This window comes from Nyctereutes procyonoides, unplaced genomic scaffold (assembly GCF_905146905.1).
Source record: "Nyctereutes procyonoides isolate TBG_1078 unplaced genomic scaffold, NYPRO_anot_genome, whole genome shotgun sequence".
Lineage (NCBI taxonomy): Eukaryota > Metazoa > Chordata > Mammalia > Carnivora > Canidae > Nyctereutes > Nyctereutes procyonoides.
The window spans coordinates 33,462,032-33,488,537 of record NW_026575139.1 but is presented as its reverse complement, the minus strand read 5'-3'; the positions used below and the strand labels follow the sequence as shown (position 1 = coordinate 33,488,537).

At 55.0% G+C, this 26,506-nt stretch overlaps 2 protein-coding genes across 9 annotated transcripts in view; one reads left to right on the top strand and one right to left on the bottom strand.

Moving 5' to 3' along the window:
- The window catches only part of PLEKHG3 (pleckstrin homology and RhoGEF domain containing G3), an 82,483-nt gene extending 61,067 nt beyond the window's left edge, over positions 1–21,416 (top strand). For 2 of the 7 annotated variants that reach the window (XM_055304508.1, XM_055304506.1), the window contains exons 2-19: positions 5,033–5,419; positions 6,486–6,583; positions 7,806–7,875; positions 8,218–8,264; positions 8,377–8,527; positions 8,616–8,747; positions 9,002–9,184; positions 9,562–9,654; positions 9,892–9,978; positions 10,226–10,259; positions 10,582–10,680; positions 13,340–13,429; positions 13,855–13,893; positions 14,343–14,365; positions 14,863–15,243; positions 15,721–15,834; positions 17,543–18,938; positions 20,074–21,416. In XM_055304508.1, coding sequence (XP_055160483.1) covers positions 5,072–5,419; positions 6,486–6,583; positions 7,806–7,875; positions 8,218–8,264; positions 8,377–8,527; positions 8,616–8,747; positions 9,002–9,184; positions 9,562–9,654; positions 9,892–9,978; positions 10,226–10,259; positions 10,582–10,680; positions 13,340–13,429; positions 13,855–13,893; positions 14,343–14,365; positions 14,863–15,243; positions 15,721–15,834; positions 17,543–18,938; positions 20,074–20,798 — 4,110 coding nt within the window. In that variant the 5' untranslated portion in view covers positions 5,033–5,071 and the 3' untranslated portion in view covers positions 20,799–21,416. Of the gene's footprint in view, positions 1–28; positions 137–5,032; positions 5,420–6,485; positions 6,584–7,805; positions 7,876–8,217; positions 8,265–8,376; positions 8,528–8,615; positions 8,748–9,001; positions 9,185–9,561; positions 9,655–9,891; positions 9,979–10,225; positions 10,260–10,581; positions 10,681–13,339; positions 13,430–13,854; positions 13,894–14,342; positions 14,366–14,862; positions 15,244–15,720; positions 15,835–17,542; positions 18,939–20,073 lie in introns of those variants that run through there. The other 5 variants (XM_055304507.1, XM_055304509.1, XM_055304510.1 and 2 more) reach the window with 5 other exon arrangements.
- A 1,822-nt stretch (positions 21,417–23,238) lies between these two features.
- SPTB (spectrin beta, erythrocytic) overlaps positions 23,239–26,506 on the bottom strand; it is a 122,666-nt gene continuing 119,398 nt past the window's right edge. Inside the window, exons 35-36 of one of the 2 annotated variants that reach the window (XM_055304505.1) lie at positions 26,361–26,403; positions 23,239–26,243 (exon numbers count right to left, since the gene is read on the bottom strand). In XM_055304505.1, the coding sequence (XP_055160480.1) occupies positions 26,076–26,243; positions 26,361–26,403 (211 nt within the window). In that variant the 3' untranslated portion in view covers positions 23,239–26,075. Of the gene's footprint in view, positions 26,404–26,506 lie in introns of both variants that reach the window. The other variant, XM_055304504.1, reaches the window with a different exon arrangement.

Genomic DNA, 26,506 nt, shown 5'->3' with positions numbered 1-26,506 from the left:
GAGGGTTGTCCAGCAAGTGCCCCCCTCCTTCTCCTGCCTTCTCAACCCACTGGCCAGGGAGGGAGGGCCAGAAGGGAATGTTACTGAGTCCTGGGATTCCCCAGGACCAGAAAAGAAGTTCTCCAGAAGGTTCTAGGTGAGTGCCCCTGTGGGACCATCTGTTTCTTTTTTCTCTTCTCTTCTCTTCTCTTCTCTTCTCTTCTCTTCTCTTCTCTTCTCTTCTCTCTTTCTCTTCCTTCTCTTCTCTTCTCTTCTCTCTTCTCTTCTCTTCTCTTCTCTTCTCTTCTCTTCTCTTCTCTTCTCTTCTCCTCTTTCATTCTTCCTTCCTTCCCATGCTCAACATGGGGCTTGAACTCAAGACCCTGAGATCAAGACCTAAGCTGAGATCAAGAGTTGGCTGCTTAGGGACCCCTGAGTGGCTCAGCGGTTGAGCGCCTGCCTTTGACCCAGGGCATGATCCTGGAGACCTAGGATCAAGTCCCACGTCCGGCTCCCTGCATGGAGCCTGCTTCTCTCTCTGCTGTGTCTCTGCCTCTCTCTCTCTCTCTCTCTCTCTCTCTCTCTCTCTCTCTGTCTCTGTCTCTCATGAATAAATAAATAAAATATTAAAAAAAAAGTTGGCTGCTTAACTGTCTGAGCCACCAAAGTGCCCCTGGGACCATCTTTTCTGAAGTTGGGGGTTGGGGAGCAGGGTCCTTTTGCATCAGTGACCAGAGGCCTGAGGACAGAACATGGGGGCTAACTATGAGTTTTGTCTTTTTTTTTTTTTTTTTTTTTGAGTTTTGTCTTTTTTCTGTTGGAGGCAGGGGTATGGGTTAGATGGGGACATGGTGCTGAGGCTTAGTGAGGAGGAGGACGACTTGGGACTTGACCCCAGTCAGCTGTGCTGGGAACCCAAGGGACATGTTGCAGCCTGCCTCCCTGTCTGGGGACATTCAGGGAAGGTCCTCAAAAGGGAGGGCCGATAACTTGGGGAGGTGTAGGTGGAGGAAGGGTGCAAATTGTGCTTAAATTTAGAGAGATTATATATATATAAAAAAGAAACATTTCTCTCCTGCCTCCCCTACCTCCCCTGGCCCCCCACCCCCACCCCACCATGTGTGTCTGAGCCACTTCTTGGCTCCATCAAAAAGAAAGGCTTAGGGGATCTTCACAGGTGTGGGACTGGAGATACAGCGTTTTCTAGAAGACTGATTCACTGATTGATGATTGGACTGACTTATGTTGAGAGATAGAAGAGGTCATGTTTAGGGGAGACTTTGGGAACTTGGAGACTGGGTGTGGTAGGAGGAGGTGGGCGTGGGCATGTGGCTTGGGGCTTTGGCCGCTCTGCCTGTCTCCTTTAGGCTCCCACGTCCCAAGCAGACTGTGTCTCCCAGATGAATTTAAAGACCTGAGTTCTAATCTTGGCTCTCGGGTGATAGTAGAGAGGAAGGAAAGCTTGCCTCTGGCCCAGGACATGTGGGCAGGGTCTTGTGCTGTCTTTCTGGGAGTTTGAGCTACACACACAGTAATGGTTGGGATCAGGCTTTCAGAACCAAAATGCATTCTGATTGGGTGTGATGACTCTATTAAAACCCACTCCTGTGCTCTGCCTTGTTTGCTCTCACTGCCCCACATGCTTGTCCCCCTCCTTTTCTGGGTCTTTGTGTTCTTTTCCAGCAAGCCTCCTGTCCTAAAGAGCTTTCTGACCCTGGGTCTCCTGGTCCCTGCAGAGCTTGTCTCATGTGAGGAATTATAGTCACATCTTGAGGACCTCAATGACCTCATGCTTTTTTCCTTTCCTGCCATCCTTTGACTTGGAATTTGTATTTTACCATATTGTTCCAAAAGGAGGGTAAGTGGCCAGAGCTCACAGAGTAGCAGATCTAGAAGTAGCTGTAAAGAATCTTAACTTTCATTCCTTTACCTGCATGGCCTTTGTACGGTAAATGAAGTGTCTTGTTAAAAGCCCTGATCTTTCAGGCCTTAATAAGTCCCCCACGGGTAGCATCCAGGTGTGTGACTAATCGTTTGCCTGTGGGCCTGGCTTGTGTGAAATCCATTAGGGAGACGGCGGGCAGGGGCAGGGGAGAGGCAACACTAGAGCCTAAGTTCACATCCAGGCTCTGCCACATGCTATTTCTGTGGCCTCAAGTTTCTGTGTCTGTAAAATCAGGGTAATAATGGTGCTGTGTTCAGAGCCGTGTTAGGTCAAAGAGGCTTGCTGCCTCTGCAGCACTTAGAACGCTTCAGCTGTCGGCTGGTATGCTTCATCTCAGCCTCAGGAGGGGTGCGGGGCACGGGCGCTACTACCTTGAGAACGTGAACTTGCTTTGCAGGGAGACCAGTGCGTTCAGTTCAACCAGAGGAGAAAAGATGCTTTCATTTCTGGGTTCATATGGCCAGGGGTCCCCAAAGAGTGACCCTCAGAAGGGCCCCCTGAGGGAGTGTGTGTGTGGGTGGAGCAGAGCTGTGGCTAATCTTCTACTTTAAAACTGACCTGGCCAGCTGTGAAATCCATCTGGCACTTGGGCCTTTGCCATTTAGCATCCCCACAGGGGCTGGTTGACCCCAGGTCTGATCTGGGAAAGGTCTTAGGTCATAAGTTTCTGCCCCATTGTTCCAGCTGGGACTGACAGTGGGGTGGGAAGGTTGTGCCTGAGTGCAGTGGGCTTTGAAGGACACCGGAGTCCCTTATGGCTGGGGGTTAAGGACTAGGGCGGAGTTTGGATCTTTGTCTTTCTTTGTGCTCAGATGACACAGCATTACCCCGTGGACTGGTTCTGTGGAAAGGCCTAGCTGGTTAATTTTAAAGGCTCTTTTGAAGAAGGAGGAAAAAGTGGCGGTGCTACATTTCCCAAGGGGCTCTCTCCTCTGAGATGCTCAGAGTTTCACCAAGATGAGCCTGTTAATTAATCCTCCTCTGTTGCACCTGGAAGGGAGGGAGAAGGCAGGAATGGCCTTAGCGCTGCCACTGTGTCCTTATCTGCAAAGTGAGAGGCTCCTGTAGATCACCAAGGAGGTGACACCCCTCCCTCTGCCCAAGCAGAGCCCTGCAGTGGCCAAGTGCTGTGCTGGAGGGGGTCCTTGCTGGGCTCTTGACTGTCAGCTCTGTAGAGGCACCAGTTTATTCGCCATCATTCATTTGCCAGATCACCCTCAAATCCCCTGAGCTTAGGTCACCTTACAGTTTAGGGAAGCAGATCTTCAACTAGTCACAATCGCACAGGGGGTGGGTGGGATAATCCTGGGGTCCTGTAAGAGTATGTGGAAGGGAGCATCCAGGTTTGTTTTCTGGGGAGGTTTCTAGAAGGGGGCTAGATTTTAATCTGAAAATTGAGGATTGGGTATAAGTGACACCGGCTGGGGGATGATATGGCTTGGGGTAGACAGGTAAGAAATAATGTCCAGGCAGAGAGAACATTTGCAAAAGCCAGAGTCCAGGGGTGCTGGCACAGCCAGAGGCACATGTTCCAGGTTGGGGCAGAAGCACAAAAAAGCAGGGGGGAAACTCAAGGCTGCCAGAGTGATGGTACCTACTAAATCGTCTTTGGAGTTCTAGCCTGTGCTCTACTGATTTCTGAGCCCTAGAACTAGGGGTGGAAGGCTCTGGGTCAGTGAAAGTGAGAGTGATACTCTAGAACTTTGTTCCTGTACAAACAGCAATGAGATGCACATTTTGGAAAGTGGTTGTTGGTGAGCTGTGGCCTTCTGGGGTTGGGGTGGAGTGTCCCTGTCCTTCCCAGAGGCCGTAGCCTCTCCGAGACAGTTACTGCCCCAGGTTTTTCAGGTGGGCCTACCTGTGAACAGCACCACCTGCTCTGGGATTAAAGTCCACCTGAGGCTGTGTTTGCTTTACCCGGGAGTAGTTTCCTGTCTGCTGGGCTGCCTGACCTAGCTGTGCTAAAGGTAGTGTAGGGAGACTCATGGGTGGCTCAGCCCTGCGGCATTTCCTGTGTGCTGGGAGCTGAGGTGAGTCCGGGCCTGTACCAGGTGCTGGGGGTTGGGGAGCCGTTGTACTATCTCCTCTGCCTCTCCTGTCAGTATCCAGAAAGTTTCACATTCATGGTTCATGGTTCCGCTGCTGGTACCCCCAGAGATGTAATCTTACCTTCTTGGCATGTGTGTTGTCTTAGATTGTAAGAGCAAGATCCTCACCTGTGCTTGCTGGTGACCCCAGCACAGGCCCCGACAAGTGGGCATTTGGGAAGGGTTTTTTGACAATTGCTATTATCATCACTGTTTTGATGGTTTATGGAACCCTTGCCCTGTGCCAGGCATGACACTCAGACTTGTCCGTGCAGGGGGTTGCTGCATCCTCAAGGACACAGCCCTGGGGGAGGTTCTGAGAGGCTGGGTTCCTTGCTGGAGTGGCAGGGCTGGGCTTGGGGTTCCGTTGGAAGACACTTGACTGCTGCTCTGGTGGAGATGTCCTCTCTGTTTTCTTGGGGCTCAGGTTTCTGAACACTTTATTGTCCCTTGGATGTGATCAGCCTTTTCTCCTGGGAAAGCTGGTGCTGTTGGAGTTAGGAAGGGATGTTGGGCTTCCTTGTGCTTGCTTGTGGAGTCTGAGGGAAGGGACCTTCTCGACATTCAGAGTTACTGTTTTTAAAATTATGGTGAAATACACAAGCGTAAAAATCTCCATTTTAACCTTTTTTAAAAAAATTTTTATATTTTTTAAAGATTTTATTTGAGAGAGCAAGAGAGCAAGCATGAGTGGGGTGAGGGGCACAGAGAGAAGCGGACTCCCCACTGAGCAGGGACTCTAGGATCATGATCTGAGCCGAAGGCAGACCACCAGCTGAGCCACCCAGGCGCCCTCATTTTCACCATTTCTAAGTGTATGATGGATCGGAGGCATTGAGTACCTTCACGTTGTTGCTCATCTGTCACCACCAACCATCCCCAGGACTTGTTATATCTTGCAGAGTGGAAACTCTGTGCCCATTAAATACTGACTCCTCATTCCCTCATCCCTCGGCAGCCTCCCTTTTACTTTCTGTTCTGTGACGATTCTGAGATTTAATTCTTGGTCTGTCCTGCGCAGAATCTCCCCGGAGTGCCCTTGCCAGGCAGCGATGCCAGGATGCCCGTCTCTGCCTCCCTCCGCCAGGACGGCAGCCAGGAGCGGCCAGTGAGCCTTACGTCGACCACATCCTCGTCAGGTTCCTCCCGTGACAGCCGCGGTGCCATGGAGGAGCCCAGCGGCCCCGAGGCCTCGGCCGAGAACGGGGCGGGCTCCCCGCGCGGCCGGCATCCCGCCAACGGCGACAGTGGCCCCAGCGGCTGGCTGAGCGTGAGGGGGCCGCTGTCCCCGTTCAGCAGCCGGGCGCCTGCAGCCCCAGCGCTCAAGCTCAGCTACCTGGGCCGCGTGGTGCGGGAGATCGTGGAGACGGAGCGGATGTACGTGCAGGACCTGCGCAGCATCGTGGAGGTGAGGCCTGCCAGCCAAGCGCGGGGCTCAGGTCGCCGTGGGCTGGCCTCTGGCTCCGGGTGGCCCTGCTCTCGGAAACTCCCCTCCGCCCCTGGAAGGAGCGTCCTCCCTGACAGTTTGTGTCAGAACACTGCTTTCAGGGGGCGGTGGGGAGCCCCAGACCGCTCATACTCTGGGTCAGATCAGTAGCTGGGGCCGCAGACCCTTGGGGAGTAGGCACGGTTGGTGGGGAGGCCGGGGACTGCCGTGCCCGCAGAGGCTGAACACGGTGAGGAAACGGCCTGGATGTTGCTCGTCAGTGCCCAGATCCCTGCTCGGTTGTTTCCTGGCCGCAGATCTCAGGCGCCTGCCTGAGTCCTTGAGCCTCAGGTTCCTCCTCTGGGAGATGAAGACGCACCCCCTTGCAGGGCCAGTGTGAAATGCTTCACCCTGCAGGACACTCGGGGAGGTGGCTGGATGGCTGCCACTGAGGAAGCCCTCTGCTCGCCGCAGGGACAGACTTGTGTTCTGGGGCTGCTGTAACAAATTACAACGAGCTGGTGGCTAAAAGGCAGAAATTTCTTCTGTGTTGATTTAGGAAGCCTGAAGTCAGAAATCAAGATATTGGTAGAATTGGCTCCTTCTGGAAGGTCTGAGGGAGAATGCATTCCATGCGTCTCTCCCAGCTTCTGCTGGGAGGTGGTTGCTGCAATTCTCGGTGTCCTTGGCCTGTACATGTACTATCCCCACCCCGGCCTCCATCTTTCCATGGCTGCCTTCTCTGTGTCACTCTGTGTCCTTTCCTCTTATAAGGACACCAGTTATGGGACTTAGGGCCCACCCTAGATCCAGTATGCTATTGTCCTGGGATCCTGGACTGATTACGTCTGCAAAGACCCTATTTCCAAAACAGGTCACCTTCTGAGGTTCTGAGCAGATACTGACTTTGAGGGGGCAGCTATCCAGCCCAACACAGTAGGCGATGTCTGTGAAGTCCCATCGCAGCTGTCAATGCAGTATAGGAAGAGATGTGGCTGGAGGGAGTGGGGCCAAGAGGGACTGGGTCCTGATGCCTCCCTCCACACAGGACTACCTCTTGAAGATCATCGACACGCCTGGGCTGCTGAAGCCAGAACAAGTCAGTGCCCTCTTTGGGAACATAGAAAACATCTATGCACTGAACAGGTATGGAGCAGGCCTAACACACACCGGGTTCAGCCTGTGAGACCCATCTCAGGGCCTGGGTGGGGAGCCCTGGATGTCCCTAGCCTCCTGGGCTGTGACACGTGGGCCCAGGGCCTGATTGCAGAGGGTGGGTAATGGTGGCCCATCCCTGTACAGATGTAGTTAGCTCCCTGCAGGAGAGAGGGGATGTGGCACCAGGAGCTCTAGGGTGGACGTGCTAGATCATTTGAGGCCATCTGCATGTTGGGTCCAGCTTGGGCCAGGACCCCTCAGGGAACCGCTGGACTCTGGCCCGTGATGCTCGTCCCTCTGTACCTTTGTGGCCCTTTGTCTCTCCTATCTTCATCCCCTACTTGCACCTCTCTTAATTTCTTCGTCACCTTCCCACTGACCCCATGGAAAGTCAGGTCTCTCTGGAGGTGATCTGACCTACTAAGAGAATGATCAGGCTAGGCAAAATGTGACGCGGCAGGCTGAGCAAGGCCTGGTGAGGGCAGAAGGGCTCCTCAAGGAGCTGGCATGTGCTGCCTGGGCCCCCAGAGTCCCCAGGGAAGGGTCACTGATTAGGAAGAGCAGTGTTTGAGGGGACAGCATCACTAGGACAGGAAGATCCTTACTGTGGGTCCTGTAACACGGGCCGGAGGGACTTTGTGCTGTGAACGCTGCAGAAGTCCGGGAGGGTAGACACAGGGTGACTTGGGCTGGGTGGTGGTGGGGTTGGGAAAAGAGGTGCACAGGAGGAGGGGTCCGTGGAACACTGTAGGGTTTCCCATAGGGCCCCATCAGGTTCGAAGGGTATACTGGGACTCACCCTGTCTCTCTCCCTTTCCTGTAATCTTGTGAAGTGGAGGCTTTTGGTTCCTTAGGGAGTCCCCCCTCCTCTTCATCTTCCCCCTTTAATCTCTGCCTTTGTGTGTTTGACTCCTTCTGCCTGCAGAGGAGCTGTCTCCCCTCCCGAGGTGGGTACTGGTGTCCCCTCTCTCTCTTGCTTGCTGAGCATGTGGGTGTCCTTTGCTCCCCCTCTTTGTGGCAGTGTTGATTACTTTCTGTGGTTGCTGGTCTGGGTGGAACTCACTCTGAAGATGGAAGCCCCGACTCTTTGGCATGACACGGGGGCAGGCTGTGTATCGGAGTACCAGGAGGCTGGGGAGGGGGCGTGTTGGTAGCTGTGGAGGCTGTGCACTGCCTGGTGGGGTCTGATGACCACTCTCTCCTCCCCCAGCCAGCTACTCCGAGACCTGGACAGCTGCAACAGTGACCCTGTGGCTGTGGCCAGCTGCTTCGTGGAAAGGGTAAGTAAGTCTGCTGGGTCCTTCTCTCTTGTCCCGCCTTGCTGGAGCGACAGAGGCACAGGCGTGCCCAGCTTAAGAGGATGAGGGATTCCTGGAGGCTTCTGTCCAGGGGAAGTACCAGGTGCCCTGCCTTAAATGGGAAGGGCATTCTGGGATAGAGCCAGGGGCTGCTAGATGGATGGGATATCCCGGACAGATGGGTACTAAGATGGATCTGTAGGTGTTCAGGGAGAGGGGGGCAGAGTGAGCTATGGGGGTCAGGGCAATGTCTTTGGTATAGGCAGGTTTATAGTCAAATGGGAGTCTCCCGGAAATCACCACCTTTGTTTGGTCTCCTCTTAGAGTCAAGAGTTTGATATCTACACCCAGTATTGCAACAACTACCCTAAGTGAGTAATTGGGGTGGAGAGGGGAGATAGAATTATTTTGTGGGCCTGGAGCACCCCACATCCCCATCTAGGCCTTCCCAGGTGGTGACGGCTCCTTCTCCCTGCCTCCCAGCTCAGTGGCCGCCCTGACTGAGTGCATGCGGGACAAACAACAGGCCAAGTTCTTTCGGGACCGGCAGGAGCTACTACAGCACTCTCTGCCCTTGGGCTCCTACTTGCTAAAGCCTGTCCAGCGCATCCTCAAGTACCACCTGCTGCTCCAGGTAACCCAGCTGTCTTCCTGGGGGTGTGGGGGGCTGGGGGCAGGGCAGGGCTGAGTCTGGGCTGCCTAAGCGCCTGTCTCCCACACAGGAAATTGCCAAACATTTTGATGAAGAAGAGGATGGCTTCGAGGTGGTGGAAGATGCCATTGACACCATGACCTGTGTGGCCTGGTACATCAATGACATGAAGAGGAGGCATGAGCATGCAGTCCGGCTCCAGGTGCTCCGGGGCTGGTCGTTGGAAGGACAGGCAGGGATGGTGGGCAGGCTGGGGCCGTGCTTGGAAGAGGGCACGTGGCTGCCCTGCTGGGGTGAGCTGAGAGCTGGTTTCCCTGTGGGTGGCTTCTCTGTGACAGAGAATGTGTCTGGTGGATGCAGGCGGTGGCTATGTCTGTAGGAGTTTCTGGGCTTCCATGGAGTCCCCAGAGGGTCACGAGTAGCCTGACTCAGGGTGTTGGGGCTTCTCTGTTGTAGGAGATTCAGTCGCTGCTCATTAACTGGAAAGGGCCAGACCTAACCATCTATGGAGAACTCGTCTTAGAGGGCACGTTCCGAGTGCACCGTGTACGCAATGAGAGGACCTTCTTTCTATTTGACAAAGCGCTACTCATCACCAAGAAGCGAGGCGATCACTTTGTCTACAAGGGCCACATCCCGGTAACCAGGCTGCTGTCATGTCCTCTGCCTCTTTGCCCCCTTGCCCTCTCCCCCGCCTTGCAGTGTGCCAGGCTCCATTCCCTTCTCCCCATCCCCCTTTTTAAGATTTTATTTGTAAGTAATCTTTCCACCCAATGTGGGGCTCAAACTTAAAACCCTGAGATTAAGAGTCTTAGGCTGTAACATCTGAGCCAGCCAGGTGCCCCAAGCTCCAATTCTTGACCTCTTCATGGGCCCCCAGGTTGGTGAGGTTGCAGCTCCATCCTTCTGAGTTACTCTTCCTGCCTCCCTAGTTGGTCTCAAGGGACTGGGCTCTAGGTCAGCCACCCCCCACCCTGCCCCTTCCCATGCTTGACTACTTTCTTCTTCTGCCCTAGTGCTCCTCCCTGATGCTGATTGAAAGCACCAGAGACTCTCTGTGCTTCACTGTCACCCACTACAAGCACAGCAAGCAGCAGTACAACATCCAGGTGAGCGTTGGGTCCGGGTGCTCGGGCTGGGGATGGACTTACCTCCTTCGGCTCGCTTAGCTGTACTCAGCCTCATGGTCTCCCTCTGGAAGGCAGGGATCATTGTGGTCACCTCTCAGAGGTCCCAGGACAGGCCATCTTTTTGCCTCTGCCCCCCATGATGGAAGCATGGCCCACAGCAGATGGCTTTAGCCTTGTGATAATAACCCTGGCTCCTTCTCCCTTGGGTCCTTCCAGGCCAAAACAGCGGAGGAGAAACGGAGCTGGACTCACCACATCAAGAGGCTTATCCTGGAGAACCACCACACCACCATCCCCCAGAAGGTGAGTTCCTGGGGTGCCCCACCCACCCCTTGATGGGGCGCAAGGAAAGGGTGTTCTTCAGCCAGCTCCAGGGTCCCACCAGTGCCCTTGGACATTGGCTTCGCTTGACAGCGGGCATCAGTTCAGCAGATGCCATGGGCTTTGGCACAGACTGTGGGGTGTCCCAGTGCAACAAGAGCAAGTTGGTGGGCTAAGGGAGCCACGTACATAGAAAGGTAGTTACTGGGTGCATTTCCTTTCCTTCCAGGCCAAGGAAGCCATCTTGGAAATGGACTCCTACTGTAAGTGTACCCTTTCTGCCTGCTTTGTCCCTAATTGGGCACATCTCTAGGTCATGTTGCATCTTGGGGAAGCTCTGCTGATATTTATATTTCCAAGGAGCAGGGAGAATGGGGATGCTCTACCTGCCAGGGGTTCGAGGTCTATTGCAAGATCAGGGGCTTGGTCCTGCTGGCAGGTGGGATTCCCAGTGCCTAACATTTTTGGATGGAAGAGGAGGGAGCCTCTGGAGCCTTCTGGCCCCTGATGCTAGGGCAGGAAGCAGAGATGTGGTTGGGTATGGTCAGAGTCCAGGCCCAGGCTGATTGTCAACCTTGTGTGCAGATCCCAGTCGGTACCGCTGCAGCCCGGAGCGCCTGAAGAAAGCTTGGTCCTCCCAGGACGAGGTGTCCACCCATGTGCGCCAGGGGCGCCGGCAGTCTGGTAAGGGAAGGGCTGTGTGGGCAGAAAGGCTTCCTCATTGGGCTCTTGACCGAGGAGGGAGACTGTCTGCAGCAGCATTTGGGGACGGATCTCACCTCTCCAGACATGCTGGGAAGGGGCAGGGGGAGGGTCACCAGGTGCCCTCCCAGTGCTTGGCACCTTCGGGCCCTTCTTGCCCACCAGAGTTTTGGCAGACCACCTTCTCCAGGGCCCTGAGAATGCTTGTCACTAGGGCTTGGTGCTCCTTAGCTTTACTGTGACCAAAACCTCGCACCTTTGCCACTCAGAGTCCTGGGACTCAGCCAGGAGTGATGCTCAGACATCATGGGTGATGCCCAGCCCAGTTCTAGAGCAGAGCAGAGGCAGGACTTAGGGAAAACGAGTTAGACCTCAAGTGGCACCAAATCCAGACAGGAAATATTTACTTTGGGTCTCAGGAAAAAGTTCCATTTTCCTCTGCTAGGTTTTCTTTTCTTTTCTTTTTTTTTAAAAGATTTATTTATTCATTCAGAGAGAGAGAGGGGTAGGCAGAGGCACAGGCAGAGGGAGAAGCAGGCCCCATGCAGGGAGCCCGATGTGGGACTCGATCCTGGGTCTCCAGAATCACGCCCTGGGCTGCAGGCGGCGCTAAACCGCTGCACCACTGGGGCTGCCCTTCTCTGCTAGGTTTTCTTCCATGACTGGGCTTGCTACAGTATACTTGGATATTGGAATGAATCGTCTGTTGAAAAAGAGAAAACCTTGCTTTTATTCTTAGCGCTGGGGGTAATAAGGGTGTTTCTGTGTCTGTTCATCTGTTTGTACTCTGCTCTTTAGTCCGAGGCCCAGGGACAGATTTAGCTTCAACTGGGTATCTGCCAAACATAGATGAGAAGAGAATGGGAGTGAGAAGTGTCTCAGAGACCCCTAGAGAGAAGATTCGGGAGTGACTGGGGGCATTATCCGGGCACGGATCTCCATGGTTCACTGCGCTTTGGCTATGACAACAGCCTTTCCCCTGAACAACTGTCGTGATTGACATGTAGGCTTTGGTCTTCTGGAAAGATGGAGCCAAGAGGTCTCTGGAAAGCTTTCGTATTTTGTTTTGTTTGGTATTACTCCCAGTGGATCTTGAACCCGAGGCAAATTTGTGATGGTCACAAAAGTTTTATGACACCCTATGTTAAAAACCCCAAATTGGGGGTATTACTTTATAAGTTTCTGGCCCTCTGTTTTCCTTTCTTCTGTAACACTCTTCCTGTCCTCTTAGCATTCCCCCTTTAACCTGCCAATTGCTGTGAATTGGAAGCTTCTGGCAATGGACGCGATGGTGCTGACAGCAGCACTGCCTGTCATAATGTCAGCGTCTAAACCGTAGCTGTTGTAGCCCTCAGGCAGTGAGTCGTTTCAGAGCTCAGTTTCCACAGGACTGAGATGTTAGCCTGTGAACCCTGACAGAATGGTGTTCTGTTTGCTTGTTTTCGTACTTTAGTTTTAACCATTATGAAACAAACCTCTTTTAAAACCTGCTTCGTCCTCGTGAGCCTCTTAACTCTTAAGGAAGATGCTGACCACCGTTAGACTTTTCCTTTTCTCACATCAGTGTAACAGCATCCCTTAGGCGTGTGAACTGCTCGGGGCTGTGGGTTGCCACCTGAGGTGTCCCGTCCCCCTTACCCCGAAGGGTTGGTTCTCCTCTGTCGTAGTGTCCTTGCCTGTAGCGGCTCTTCTCCCTGCTTCTGTTGTTTGAAATCAGTTGATTGAACTTCTGAGAAGTGTGGGTAAAGACAGGCAGGCACCCTAGCTGGCTCACTTGGTTGAACTTGTGACTCTTGACCTTGGGGTCATGAGTTCAAGCTTCACGTTGGGTGTAAAGATTACTTTAAAAAAAAAAAAAAAAGTAAAAAAAATGGCCAGCAAGTTGCTGAGAGGGAGATAGAGGCCACAAGCAAGTGCCACAGTGATGGCTTGGAGTCACCTATGCTGCCTGTGGGCCTCCTCCCAGGGAGCTGAGACGCACAGAGAGGTATGTTCTAGATAAGTAAGGTGCTGCTATCACTACCTGCCACTTGTTAAATATTCTTGACTACAGGTTTCTTTGTTTTTTAAGGATTTTATTTATTTATTGGAGGGGGAGAGAGAGCACAGGCAGGAGGAGCTGCAGGGGGAGAGAGAGAGGTAGGCTCCCTGGTGAACAGGGAGCCCAACGCAGGGCTCAATCCCAGAACCTTGGGATCATGACCCAAGCCGAAGGCAGATGTTTAACTGACTGAGCCCCCCCAGGTGCCCCTCTTGATTATAGTTTTAAGATAAAAGACTAGGGCATTTTGTATTTCTCACTTTAAAAACAATTGGATTCACAACGCACTTATGATGTGCAGATTATGTATATGCGCATATGCATCTCAGTAGGAGAAACTCCTTTGGTATGCTCCCCTGCTCGGGAACAACTAAGAGACCTCAGGAGATTTTCTTCTTGCCTGCAAGTTAATCGTGGGCTTCCCAGTTACCACCAGTTGGGCAAGAACATTGTGAGTGAAGGTCAAGACTCTGTGGAGAAGTCCGTGGACAATGGTCCTCTTATCCCTACCTGCCTATCTCAGGTCTGTTCCCAGAAAGGCTGGGCTCCAGGATGATGACACCATCAGCCTTATGGATGTGTTTTGTATCTTGTTCCCAGAGCCTGGTCAGCCCCTGTTCCTCCGGGCAACACTCCCCAGCAGGCAGCGAGGCTTCACGGAGTCAGGCCTTAAGGGCCGTAGGAAGTCGGGTGCGACCTCTGCTTCCCAGCTGGGGTGCTGCAAGGGAGCTTGGCATGGGTGTAGCCAATGCGCTGATGTGCTTATTGCAGGGAGGGAGGGGCTTGAGGTGTAGAGCTGAGGATCTTCGGAGGTGTGGTGTGAAGTGCACCAATGCAGGGATTGTGGGCAGAGCTGTTCCTGGAGGTCCCTGGTGCTAGATGGGGGTGGCCCGGGCCCTGCCTCCCTGTGGGTAGGTGATAGGGCAGCCTTCCTCAGGCCCTAAGACTGAGGGGGTCCAAGCTGGAGTGGACTTTTTTTTTTTTTTTTTTTTTTTTTTTTTTTTGCTGGAGTGGACTTTGAGCTGGTGGTGGCAGTGGCACTGTGAGCATGGAACCAGGGCCAGACACAGCTGTTTCCAGGCCTGCATTGACTGTTCATTCACTTTCTTTCTCAGAGCCAACCAGACACCTGCTCAGGCAACTCAGTGAGAAAGGTGAGTGTGAACATGGCCTGCCATTCCTGGCCAGCTCTAGGGTAGGGGCAGGGAGGTGACAGAGGTAACCTTCCAGGTGTTGAGGACAGTTTGGAGGGAACTCTGCCTCTCTTCCTCTCTGGAGGTGGGCCTCACCCCTTGGCTGTCTGGCGATGGGGCTTGAGCTCTCCCTCCCACATACTCCTTGTGCCCTGTCCTCGGATAACAGCTGCCGTGAGTGACACACACCAACCTGTGCTGCTCTGTGGCCTCAAGGGCCTCTGCTCTATCGGTCATTCCTTGGAAAGCCCAGGAGACCGAGCGAGGGTTCTGGGAATAAGGGGCCCCAGTGAAGCCTTATTACCCAGGTGCCTCGTGGTCTCTGTAAAGAGGCTCTTTCTCCTGCTTACCGATCTCTTCTCCCCGCAAACCCCCTTTGCCTGTGTGCTGGGACCTGGCCATGGTGATAGCAACCAGAGCAGCAGGAATGAAGGTAAGGCCAGTGGGTAGAGAGGACTGGCTTGACAAGGGGGTGGGACAGCCAGGTCAACGCCTGGCTTTGGCTCTCATTGTGCATTCATTCATGCATTTGACAAATACCTATTAGGCACCTACTCTCTGCTAGGCTCTGTCACAAAAGTCACAGAGATGAATAAGCCATGGTCCTTCCCCTGGGGACCCTCCTGTACCCTTTTCCTAGAATGGTACCCTGGTGATGGCCTAGCCTGGATCTTCTCCATTTTCTCTGTCTAGGGCAGGCAGGCCTCTCTGGGTCTTGAGCTCCTGACCAGGCTCCAGCCCCAGCCTTCCCAGGTCCCAGCTTCCCACCTTGAGAGTCCCCACCCCATCCTCCCTGGGCCCTGGTGGAGATCAGGGGTTGGGTGTTTCAGTGTGGCTTTCTCTGTGTAGAGCCTCCCTACCCCCAGCCACTGGCAGGAGGAGGGGGCTTGCAGAGAGGCTGGTCACGAGGGGGTCTTATGCTCTGAACAGCATGCAGGCAGTGCCGGCGCTCTCCTGGACTTTGGGCAGCCTCCTTGTGCTCAGGGCGTGCAGCCAGAGACCGAAGGGGCTGCCCAGGAGGAACAGGAGGAGGAGGAGGAGGAAGAGGAGGAGGAGGAGGAGGAGGTGGTGGTGGAGGAGGAGGAGGAGAAGGCCTTTCAGGTGTCTCTGGAGGACTTGGCAGGGCCTGAAGGCAGCGAGAAGGGGGCCAGACTGGAGCCCCCAGGCTCGGAGGAGGAGGAGGAGGAGGAGGAGGAGGAGGAGAGCCTGGCAGTGGCGGAGCAGGTAGCCGACTTTGCCAGCTCCCTGCTGGCCGCCCTCCACTGCTGGCACTATCGGGCCAACGCTTTACTTTTCTCCCGGGGCGCTATGGTGAGGTGTCTCTTTGATCTCCCCTCCTCCTTGCATGTTCCCTGGCGAGTGCATGCCCATCCGGGAGTTCTCTCCCCTGCCCCCCCCCACCCCTCTGTCCTGTTCCCTCACTCCTGCCATCAGCACCTAACCCCTTGCCCGCTGTCACGCCCTGGTGAGCCCTTGGCATGTGCTGTTCCAGTAAGGGGCGTGAGCTAGTATACTGCCCAGTGAGCATGACTAATGGGGTGGGGGCAGTGGGGAAAGGGGAGAAGCCAGCAGGGGTGGAAGGGGCAAGCAGGATGGGCTGTCCTGAGGCTACACACCTGGCTGGGGTTTCTGCATCCCCAGACCTGGCAGTTCAGTATCAGGTCTCAGGCTGGCTCTCAGTACAGCCCGGCCCCCCTGGGGCTCAGAAGGTTTGCCTGTGTTGGGCTGTGGAAGGGATGAGCTCGCAGTTATCTCAGGAGCTGACCATGGCCCCCCCACTCGCTGTAGGAGAAGGGGCGCAAGGAGTCAGAAGGCCCTAAGAGCCGCAGAAGGTCCAGCGGCCGGTCTCCGACTAGTGCCGAGAAGCGCATGAGCTTCGAGTCCACCTCTTCCCTGCCAGAGGTGAGTGGCCGGCGGGCAGAAGGGGCCAGAGCGGGCGGGCTTTCAGGCTGGGGCTCTCCCGTTGGGCCCATGGGACTAAGAATTCCGCCCCCATCCTCCGCCACCCTTCCCAGATTCTCAGCCCTTTGGGAAGCCTGTCTAGCCTATGGGTGTATGGTGGGGGGAACAGGCAACCCCTTTCTATGAATTAGAAAAAGAAGCTCCTTTTTGACAAGATGCGGTCTCTTGTCAAGGGCTATATTAGCAGAAGTGGCCAGATTTTAGGACCCGTCAGCCAGGCTTCATTGTATAGGGCATAAGGCCCTGTCCCCACCAGCCTGCCAGACATTGAAATTACGCCTATACCCGCCTGGGTACTGACATCTGCTGGGCACTTCCTACAGGTCCACTGTCTTACTCCTTTCTTCTCTTCCCTGCAATAGCTCAGGTAGAAAGAGGTTCAGAGGAGGTGAGTGACGTGCCTGGCATTGGGCAGCTTCTGAGGGGCAGAGCTGAGGTCAGACCAGAGACTGTGACTCAAGCCCACACTCTACTTCCTGCCACCTCATGTGGTCTGTGTGTTTTGCAGAACCTATAACCTTTGTTTTCCCTAAGTTACAAGAAAAAGCATATGAGGCCTAGACTCCAGGGCGGGCCTCAAACACCAGCGCAGGCCTGAGGAACCTCGGTGACATTGGGTGGGAGTCTGGAGTGGTGCTATCCAGTGATCATAGGAAGCAAGCTACACGGATAACTACATTTTCTAGCAACCACGTTAACAAATTATTTAACACCAGCTATTATGTAGCACGTAATCAATAGAAAGAGCTATTAATGACATTTTATACATTATATGGAGTTTTTGCAGTCTGGTGTGTATTTTCTTTTTTTTTTTTTTTTTAGTGAGGTTTTTTTTTTTTTTTAAGATTGATTTTATTTATTCATGAGAGACACACAGAGTGAGAGAGAGAGGCAGAGGGAGAAGCAGGCTCCATGCAGGGATCCTGATGTGGGACTCGATTCCAGGACTCCGAGATCAGGCCCTGGGCTGAAGGCGGCGCTAAACCGCTGAGCCACCTGGGCTGCCTGTTTGCTCTTCTTCCTAAAGGTCCCTCTGGAAAGCTGCCTGTACTGGCTGGTTTCATGGTTTGGATGACCTTCAAGTTGGCCAGGGGGAGGTTTTTTAATTTGCTTCCTTCCTTACCTGTCTGCTGGGCATGTGCAGAGTTGTGCATAGGGCTAGAGGCTGGCTGGTAGGAGCCAAATCCCTGTCTTCACCAAGTCTGACAGGACTCCAGCATGTGGTCCTATTGCCTCCTGGACCCTCCTCCACAACAGGAGGTCCCGGCTGCTTGGGAAAGTTGGGTTTGAAACCAGAACAATGCCTGTGTGGCCTGTAGGGCTGTAGGAAGCTGCCTCTCCGTCAGGTATACCCTGTGTTCTATCTCCCACCTTGTCCCTGGGGCTCCTAGGCAGGATGTCACTGAGAGGTGCCACCACTGTACCCGATCTGTGTTCCTAGAATCTTCCTAGCTGTGTGACGACTGAGGGGCATCACCACATTCCTCTCCCTCAGGACCTGTTTCCCCACTCTGAGTTGTGTACATTCTGATTGCCTTTGGTCCTAAACTTCATGACCTCCCACTAGGCTTTGAGCAGGTCATGCTGTCTCCTCATCCATGGGTCTCATGAGGCAGGGCTTTGGCTCACAGGAGTTCTGTTATCCCAGGTTGAGCCAGTTCCTGACCCCGAGATGGAGCAGGAAGTATTTGCTGCCATGGAAGGTCCCAGCATCGAGGAGGTGCCCTCAGACACAGAGTCTCCAGACGTCCTGGAAACACAGCTTGATGCCCACCAGGACCTGCTGGGGCTGGCCCCCCCAGGTGACATGGGGGACTTTGTGGTGGTGGAGAGCACCGAGGATCTTAAGGCTTTGAGCAGTGAGGAGGAGGAGGAGGATGTGAGGGCTGCACAGGAGACCGAGAGCCTCCTGCCGCCCTCTGTGCTGGACCAGGCCAGCATCATTGCGGAGCGGTTCGTCAGCAGCTTCTCCCGGCGGAGCAGCCTGGCGCTAGAGGACGGCAAGGCCAGTGGCTTTGGGAGCCCGAGGCTGATAAGCCGGAGCAGCAGTGTGCTCAGCCTAGAGGGCAGCGAGAAGGGCCCAGCCTGGCACGGTAGCACCACGGATTCCCTTGGCTCGCAGCTGCCCCCAGAGGTGGATGCCACTGTGGGCGTGGCCATGGAAAGTGGCCCTCCGGTCAACAGGACAGAGCCCCCAAGCCCAGGCTGTCTAGCAGAGCCCGACAGGTCTTCCTGCAAGAAGAAGGAATCGACACTCTCCACCCGAGACCGGCTATTGTTGGACAAAATCAAGAGCTACTATGAAAACGCGGAGCACCACGATGCGGGCTTTAGCATCCGACGCCGGGAGAGCCTCTCCTACATTCCCAAAGGGCTGGTGAGAAACTCTGTTTCCAGATTCAACAGCCTTCCCAGGCCAGACCCGGAGCCCATGGCTCCGCTGGGGCACAAGAGGCCAGTGGGCTCCCGGCCACCTTCATGGGCTCTGTTTGACCTCCCAGGACCCAGCCAGGCGAGTGCTGGGGAGCCAGCTCCTATCACAGATGCTGAGTTCCGGCCGTCTTCAGAAATTGTAAAGATCTGGGAGGGGATGGAGTCTGCCGGGGAGAACTCTAGGAAGGGGCCTGGCCAAGGCCAGGCCAATGGCTTCGACCTACACGAGCCGCTCTTCATCCTGGAGGAGCACGAGCTGGGGGCCATCACTGAGGAGTCGGCCACTGCTTCCCCTGAGAGTGCCTCCCCGACGGAGCGGCCCAGCCCGGCCCACCTGGCCCGGGAGCTGAAGGAGCTGGTCAAGGAGCTGAGCAGTGGGGTCCAGGGGGAGCTGGTGGCCCCGCTGCACCCCCGCATCGTACAGCTCTCCCATGTCATGGATGGCCACGTGAGTGAGAGAGTCAAGAATAAGGTCTACCAGCTGGCCCGCCAGTACAGCCTCCGGATCAAAAGCAAATCTGTGACGGCCAGGCCGCCCCTACAGTGGGGAAAGGTGGCTCCCACCGTTCCCTGCCTGCAGGAGGAGGCTGGAGCACCCTCGGGCGGCACAGGTATGACGACGGGGATGGGGAGTGGGCCCTTCCTGCAAATCTGGGGTGGAAGAGCCTCTTAGGAACACGTTGGCCCCTGGGGCAAAGAGACCCATGTAGAACCATGACCAAGGAGAGGGCCGGCCTCCACACACATGTGGCATGAGCCCTGGTGGTTGGCCTGATGCCCAAGGCCAAGCATGTGGCTTTGGTTGAGCCCTGTCCCTGTCCCTCCTGAGCCCTTCCTCTAGAGCAGAGGCTTGGGAAGAATGTGGCTATAGGCCCTCTCTACCAGAAGAGTAGAGGCTCTCGTCTTTTCCTTTGACTCCTGACTCCTTGTTCACTGTCTTTTCTTCATTCTTCCCATTGCCCTCTCTTTTTATTTTTATTTTTTTATTAAAAAAAAATTTTTTTTAAAGAGTTTGTTTAGGGATCCCTGGGTGGCGCAGCGATTTGGCGCCTGCCTTTGGCCCAGGGTGCGATCCTGGAGACCCGGGATCGAATCCCACATTGGGCTCCCGGTGCATGGAGCCTGCTTCTCCCTCTGCCTGTGTCTCTGCCTCTCTCTTTCTCTCTCTCTATGACTATCATAAATAAAAAATAAATAAAAAAAAATAAAAAATAAATAGTTTGTTTATTCATGAGAGACACACAGAGAGAGAAGCAGAGACACAGAGGGAGAAGCAGGCTCCATGCAGGGAGCCCGACAGGGTACTTGATCCTGGGATCCAGGATCACTCCCTAGGCCGAAGGTGGTGCTAAACCGCTGAGCCACCCAGGGATCCCCGCCCTCTCCTTCTAAAGATTGTATTTATTACCTGACAGAGAGAGAGCGAGCACAAGCAGGGGGAGGGGTAGAGGCAGAGGGAGAAGCAGTCTCTCCACTGAGCAGGGAGCCTGACGCGGGGCTCTATCCCAGGACCCTAGGATCATGACCCGGGCCGAAGGCAGATGCTTAACCAACTGAGCCCTTCCAGGCACCTCCTTTCATTGCCCTTTAACAAAAGGGGCTGTGGAAGGTGAATGTGCTTTCTCCCTTCCCAACCAAAGCCCCGCAAGCAGCCGTCCTGGAACGTGAGCCCACGGCAGTGCAGCGTCCTCACTTGCCCTCCCCGCTCCTGCTCAGGGATTCAGTCCGCTCGCTCTCTCCTCACAGGTAAGAGAAAGCCGGTGCTGTCCCTCCTCAACCACGAGCAGACGGCGGCCCAGGAGCACAGCCCGCCCAAGCCCGGCTCGCCTCGGCATTTCCCCTTCAGCCCCAGCCCGAAGGCCAGCTCACCGGGGCCCCGGCCCTCCTCTCGGAGCCCCCTCAGCCCCTTCGACACTGAGACCTTCAGCTGGCCCGATGTCCGAGAGCTCTGCTCCAAGTACGCCTCCCACGACGAGGCCTTCCAGGCTGAGGGCAGCCGGCCCCGCGGCCCGCCTGTCAACCGGAGCCGCTCGGTGCCCGAGAACATGGTGGAGCCCCCTCCGGCGGGCAGGGTGGGCCGCTGCTGCAGTGTGGGCGCCAGGAGGGGCCAGCCGGGCCCAGAGGCCGCCCAGCCCCAGCTGCCCGGGATGCTGCCCCAAAGCAGGCCGGTTGAAGAGGAAGCCCTGTATGTCACCGCAGACCTCACCCTGGAGAACAACCAGCGGGTGATCGTCATGGAGAAGGGGCCCCTGCCCTGCCCCGCTGCGGGGCTGGAGGAGCACAGTGGGCAGGGACCAAGCTCACCAGCAGCCACAATGAGACAGGGCCTGGATTTCCAGGAGACTGGAGTTTCCAGGAGCCCGGAGTATTGGCCAAAGGAAGAGGGTCCCAGGGACCCAGCGGACCCAGGCCAGCAGGGCAGAGTGAGAAACTTGAGGGAGAAGTTCCAGGCCTTGAACTCCATAGGATGACTCTGAGTCCCAGGAGGAGCCGTGTGGCAGGGGAACTCTGAGGAACCTTGGAGTGCTTGCCCACAAGCCTGCGCTCACCCTGCCCACGTGAGCCCCTGAGAGGATGCTCTGGGGTACTCAGCAAGTGTCTTCACCTGCTGGGAATGCCCTGGCACTTCCCTGGGCTCATGGCGACTTCTGCAGGCCCTTCTTCCCACCGAGGCCAGTGTGGGCACTTCCCTCATATATAGTTCTTCTCTGGTAAGAAGCCAGATATTTAAGCTCTCCTCTTCCTGGTGAGAGCAAGCCCTGCTCAGGCCTCCAGTGCTGGGCTGACCACTGCCGGGCTGAGGAGACGGGGGAAGGTGGCCTGGGGAGGCTTTGCTCTTTAATTGTGCCTTTTCTTAGGATCCAGGCAGGAACAAGACCCATAATTTATTGCTTTCCATTCTGTGGTGTATTTGTGTGCACACGTGTTCCTGAGTGTGTGTTCTTCCGTTGTTGATTCCTCTCCCGTGAAGAATGTAATGGACTTGGTTCAGGTACTTTTGTAGATTGTCTTGCTGACTCTGTGGTTGTCGCTAATGTATATACATTTCATTATTTGCCAATGGTGCAATAACCGCTGCTGACCAACCACCCATGTGTGGCTCCTCACTGGGCCTTGCTGGGATGGGGAGAGCTGACCGAGGTCAGGGTGTCTTTGGTGGGAGGCGGGCTGGGGGTGGTGGTGGCTGCATCCACATTTTCTCCTCCATCGTCCGTGCTCATGAAGCCTAAGGCACTAGGGTGCTTGCAGGGGAGGTGGGGGCCGTGGGATGTGCAGGAGGGAACTTGTTCTCTGTCCACCTTTGCCTGGTGTCCTGTTGGCAGGGGCAGGCACTGTGCCAGCCTTGAGCTCTCTTCCTCAAGGACCAAAGTTGGACTAAAACAGGTGAGGAAAATGAATGGGACATTCAGAAATTTCTAACGTCTTCTGTGTTTTCTCTCTCTCTACTTCTCAGGAGACATTGTAGGAGGCCAGGATTCTAAACTTAGAGCCTAGACATATCTTAAGGTGGCTTGCAACATGGTGTGAAGAGAGCAAATGCATTTTTTCTTTCTATTCTCAATGTGTCTTTCCTCAAAAGGGCTGGGATGCCTGCCTATTCCTTTTTTTTTTTTTTCTTTAGATTTTGTTTATTCATGAGAGACACACAGAGAAAGGCAGGGAGAAGCAGGCTCTCTGTGGGGAACCCAATGTAGGACTTGCTCCCAAGATGCCGGGATCACGCCCTAAGCCAAAGGAAGATGCTCAACTGTTGAGCCACCCAAGTGTCCCACCTGCCTATTTCTATTTTTTATTTTTTTTTATTTTATTTATGATAGTCGCACAGAGAGAGAGAGAGAGAGAGAGGCAGAGACACAGGCAGAGGGAGAAGCAGGCTTCATGCACCGGGAGCCTGACGTGGGATTCGATCCCGGGTCTCCAGGACTGCGCCCTGGGCCAAAGGCAGGCGCTAAACCGCTGCGCCACCCAGGGATCCCCCACCTGCCTATTTCTAATTGGGCTTTCTGCCCTTTGTCTGTGGTGGACCTTTTCCTTTTGTTGGTCCTTTTCCTACAGGCAAGTGTTCCCACAGGTCTGCTGGATCAGGGCTGTGTGAGCTTCTGATCTTGGAGGAGAGACTCAACCTGAAGGCGGTTGTGCAGAGTCCCTAAAGAGGTCAAGAGAAGAGTGGAGGCCAGGGGAGGCCTCTCCTAGGCAGAAGCAGACAGGGCAGAGGTAGCCTACCTTCTACCCTGAATGTTCTGTGGCCACCTCCACTGTTGATGAGGATAGTTAGCTCCTACCAGGCTTGGGGTATGATGCTCTCAGTAGCCATAAAGCTACTGGAGTGAGAGTCTAGCCACGTCACCCAATTCATCTGTGAATTGAAGAAAATGGATAATGTACTGCTTCTCGAACTCCCTGACTCAGCCTTTTCAGTTGTAGCGAACACTTTCCCCAGGTGATCCTTAGCCATCTAGATTTGACTTGGAACCTTGATCTAGCTCACTGGTTCTCACTACCAATGAGCGTCATCAGTGGAGCCTTTTGAAAAATGGTGATGCCAGTTTCATCCACGTAGACCAAAAGAAATCACCCCCCTGGAGATGAATCTCGGGCGTGGCACTTCTAGTGATTCTGATGTCCAGTGACGGCCAAGATCTCTGTCCAGAGCTCTGTGGGGACGGGCTTGCAGCAGACCCTCAAGATGGTCGAATGCATGAATGAGCGAGCTTCTTGCAAGGTCTCAGGCAAGGCACAGCAGCTGCGTATGGGCATAAGACTCCCCAGGTCCCCAGGGACAAGCCAGAGACTCTGGCTCTCCCTCTGTCTCCATGGTGGTTCCCCCCCCCCACCCTTTTGCACACTCAGCTACCTCTCTGTGGTCCAATTCAAAGGAAAACAAAACTAGTCAAATAAGTGAGAGAAAGATGGAGCATTATTGATTTATTAGAAAAACTAGTAAATGGGTTTTCTCTGGTTGGTGGAAGCACATTTGAGCAGGTGGAGGACAAGGCCCAGCTGGCCCCAGGGTCGGCGCCAGATTGTGTGGTCTGTGCCCAACAGGGGTGCAGTCTTGTGTAGCTGCCTCCTCCCTTATGTCCTCCCTGAGCTTGCTTGTCCAAGGGACCAAGCCATATGGTCCTCTGGATCCTTGCCCCCTCCCACTAGAGGGAGGGGAGAGAGATCCAGGACCAACCTTGGGGACCCTGGTAGCCCTCCGATAGGCAGGAGAGAGAAGTGATGTGGTGGGGACACTGAGCCTTCCACAAGCTTCCTGTTGTTATGGGTGCTAGTTGTGGGGGCTGGAGGGGAAGCCTAAAGACCCTCCACACCCTCCCTCAGCCAATCAGTTGAGGCCAGGGGATGAAGGGGATGGAGAGAGGGAAGAAGGACCACCTGACCATGCCCAGAAGGAGCTTCTTCTAAGCTGCCCTGGGAGGAAGCCTATTATGCTGGTGTGGACTGGAGCTGTGTTGACCTAGTTTGGGAATACTGTTAAGAGACTGCAAAGTATAAAATGTAAGGAGGGGAAAACCCTTGCCAGGGCACCAGGAGCTTAGTCCCATGTGGCACAATCTCCCAAAGCTAGGCTCCTGTAGCTTCAGTCCTGTGGGTTGTCTTGGGGCCTGTGTGATATGAGAGGGATGTGTGGGGCACTGGCAATAGATGGTGGGTCACATGCAGCTGGCTGCCACTGCCCAGTCTGGGGGACCTGGGGTGGTGAAATCCTACCTCATCCTTTGGGGCCCTTTCATTCTTTGGACCATGGAGTTACTTGCTGGAGATTTCTCACGTCAGTTGCTACTTTGGCACAAATGGAGGGGCGGGGAGGGGGTCCCTTGTCTCCCTAAAGACTGGCCTGGGGAAAGAATTGAGGAAGACTCTTGCCACTACCTGCTCTTCAGTAAGGAACGTGCTGTTTGCCCTGGAGCAGGACATCCCCTCAGATGCATCAGAGGCCTCCTTCCTTGCCAGGTGATTATAGTCACCTCACTGCCTCCTGCCTTGGTTTCCCCAGATGGAGGAGGAGGCTGGTGAATGGTATATACTAGCTTCCCTGTAGAAGCAAAGAGGGTTGTAGGATTAGATGCATAGAGGCCAAATGAAGACCCTGGCTACAAAGGTGGGATCATCTGATCTGGGGATGTCAAGCTCCACTGAAGAACTTAGCTTCCCCTTGACAGGGAGGTATTGATCTCTAAGTTGTGCCTGAACTAGGGGCTCCTGCCTGGGAAGGCCTAGTAACACTGCATATGTACCTCTGTATTTGCTACCTGAACCTCACCCCCTTCCAGAGGAATCATCTCAGTGTGTCTAAGGCTCCTCATAAGGAAGGTGATGGAATAGCAGCTGTAGGCCCCAGGGATGTTTATGGTCTCTTCAGCAGGAAACACCTGCTGCCCCCAATTTGACCCCTCTTTTGAACCTAAACCCAGATACGATGCTGGGCTGGAGCTGTATTGCTTTCAGAGAGGTGGGGGAGATACTTGTTGAAACAAGTGCCCTCTTCCCTCCAGAAGTCTGATCCAAACAACATGGGGAAGGCTGTCTCTGGGAAAATAGGGTCCAGGGCTCGTTTTGGCTGTGCTTGAGGAAGGGGGTGTTAGATATTTGGTGACCTTTGGTGACTTCCGCAAGACCAGGACCTTCAGGAGAAGCTGAGCAAGGGGTGCCATACAGCATTTGTCCCAGTTGGCTGGGGCTTGTGTCACATGGGTAGTACCCAGATGTGGTTCTGTTTGCCACCCCAGAGTGATAGGTCATGAGATTTACTGTCTGTCCAGCCAGGACCCTCAGGTGGTGCCAGCTGTGGCCAAGACACCTTGGGCCTTTGGCTTTGGGATGCTTTACTGCAGGTGCTGGCACCCGTCTTCTCTCTCTGGGACCTGTACTATCCCTAAGGGACCTTGGGTCTGAGCTGGATAGTGCTGGTTCAGGAGTCGGGGAGGATCCCAGCATGGAGGGGGCAGAACCGTGGGCCACGTCAACGTCTGTTGGCCGCCTCGGCCTCTTGAGCGCTCTGCAGCTCTGTGTTAAGAGGACCAGCTTGAGAGCTTTTACTCCCTTTTACCACCTGGGCTGGTAGCAGAGGGCACCGGAGGCAGCAGGAGGCCCTTGCATTTAGGACCCACCAACCTTGGGTGGTGCCCCCCCACCTTTTTTTTTTTTTTTTTTTTTTTTTGGTGAGAGGAAGACGGGGAAGGGATGTGGTGGCCCCTGAGGTGAGAGTCCAGTTCTGAGTAAGCCCAGTGGAGAAGAGGCCCCTTGGGTTCCAGCAGCCCCTTGGCTAGAGCTAGAGCCCTGTGTGCCTACCTGAAGCTCCTTCCTCATGCCCTTAAGGGGCAGGTCAGGCATTTCCAGTGTCCCCTTCCTCCATCCCCAAGTGGGAAGTGGCCCCAAGCAAGACCTGCTTTGGGAGTGGGCAGCGTCTGAGGAACCTCCTTCGTCTTCTCCAGCTTTTGTGGGGCTGCGGGGGGGAGGGGTGGGGAGGCCGGGGCAGCAGGGTGGTTGAGGAGGGCGGGTGCCTGGGAAACCGTTTTGTGCCCCAGGGGCCCTGGCCCTTGGCGGGGAGCCGGGGCTGCACAGGGGCAGAGGCAGGGAGGGCAGCGCAATGGGCCAGGCCGCCGGCCGTCATCGCAGTCGGAGCAGGCAGGCGCAGGCGGCAGCCGGCACGGGCTGCGGGGGGATCAGGCCCAGGCCCAGGCCCAGGCCCAGGCCGTGCACCCACCAGTCCCTCCCGGCCCGCCGGTGGGGCGCCAGAGAGGCTACTTCTTTTTGGGGAAGAAGCTGAATCTCTTCTCCTTGTCTTTCTTGCCAAGGCTGGCGTCCGGGCCCGTGATGGAGGGCAGGGGCAAGCTCTGTGCCTTGACGCGGATGCTCTGGGATTCGTTGATGGCGGTGCTCACGCCCTGTAGCCAGGACAGCATCTCCTCCTGCAGGCCGAGAGGGTCATGGGCCACAAGGGAGGGGGTGCCCCTGGGACTTACGTTGTCAGGGAGACAACTGCTCCTTTGTCGGCAGGGGTCTGGGCTAGGCCTCCGAGCACTCACCTCATCCTTGCCGTGGAAGAGCCACTCACTGCCGTTGCTCAGCCTGACAAAAAAGGGTTTCCTGCTGGAGCCTGGAGCCTCCCCATGACCAGACCCCTCACAGGCAGCACAGCACCTTTGACTCAAAAAATCCCTGAGGGGCAACT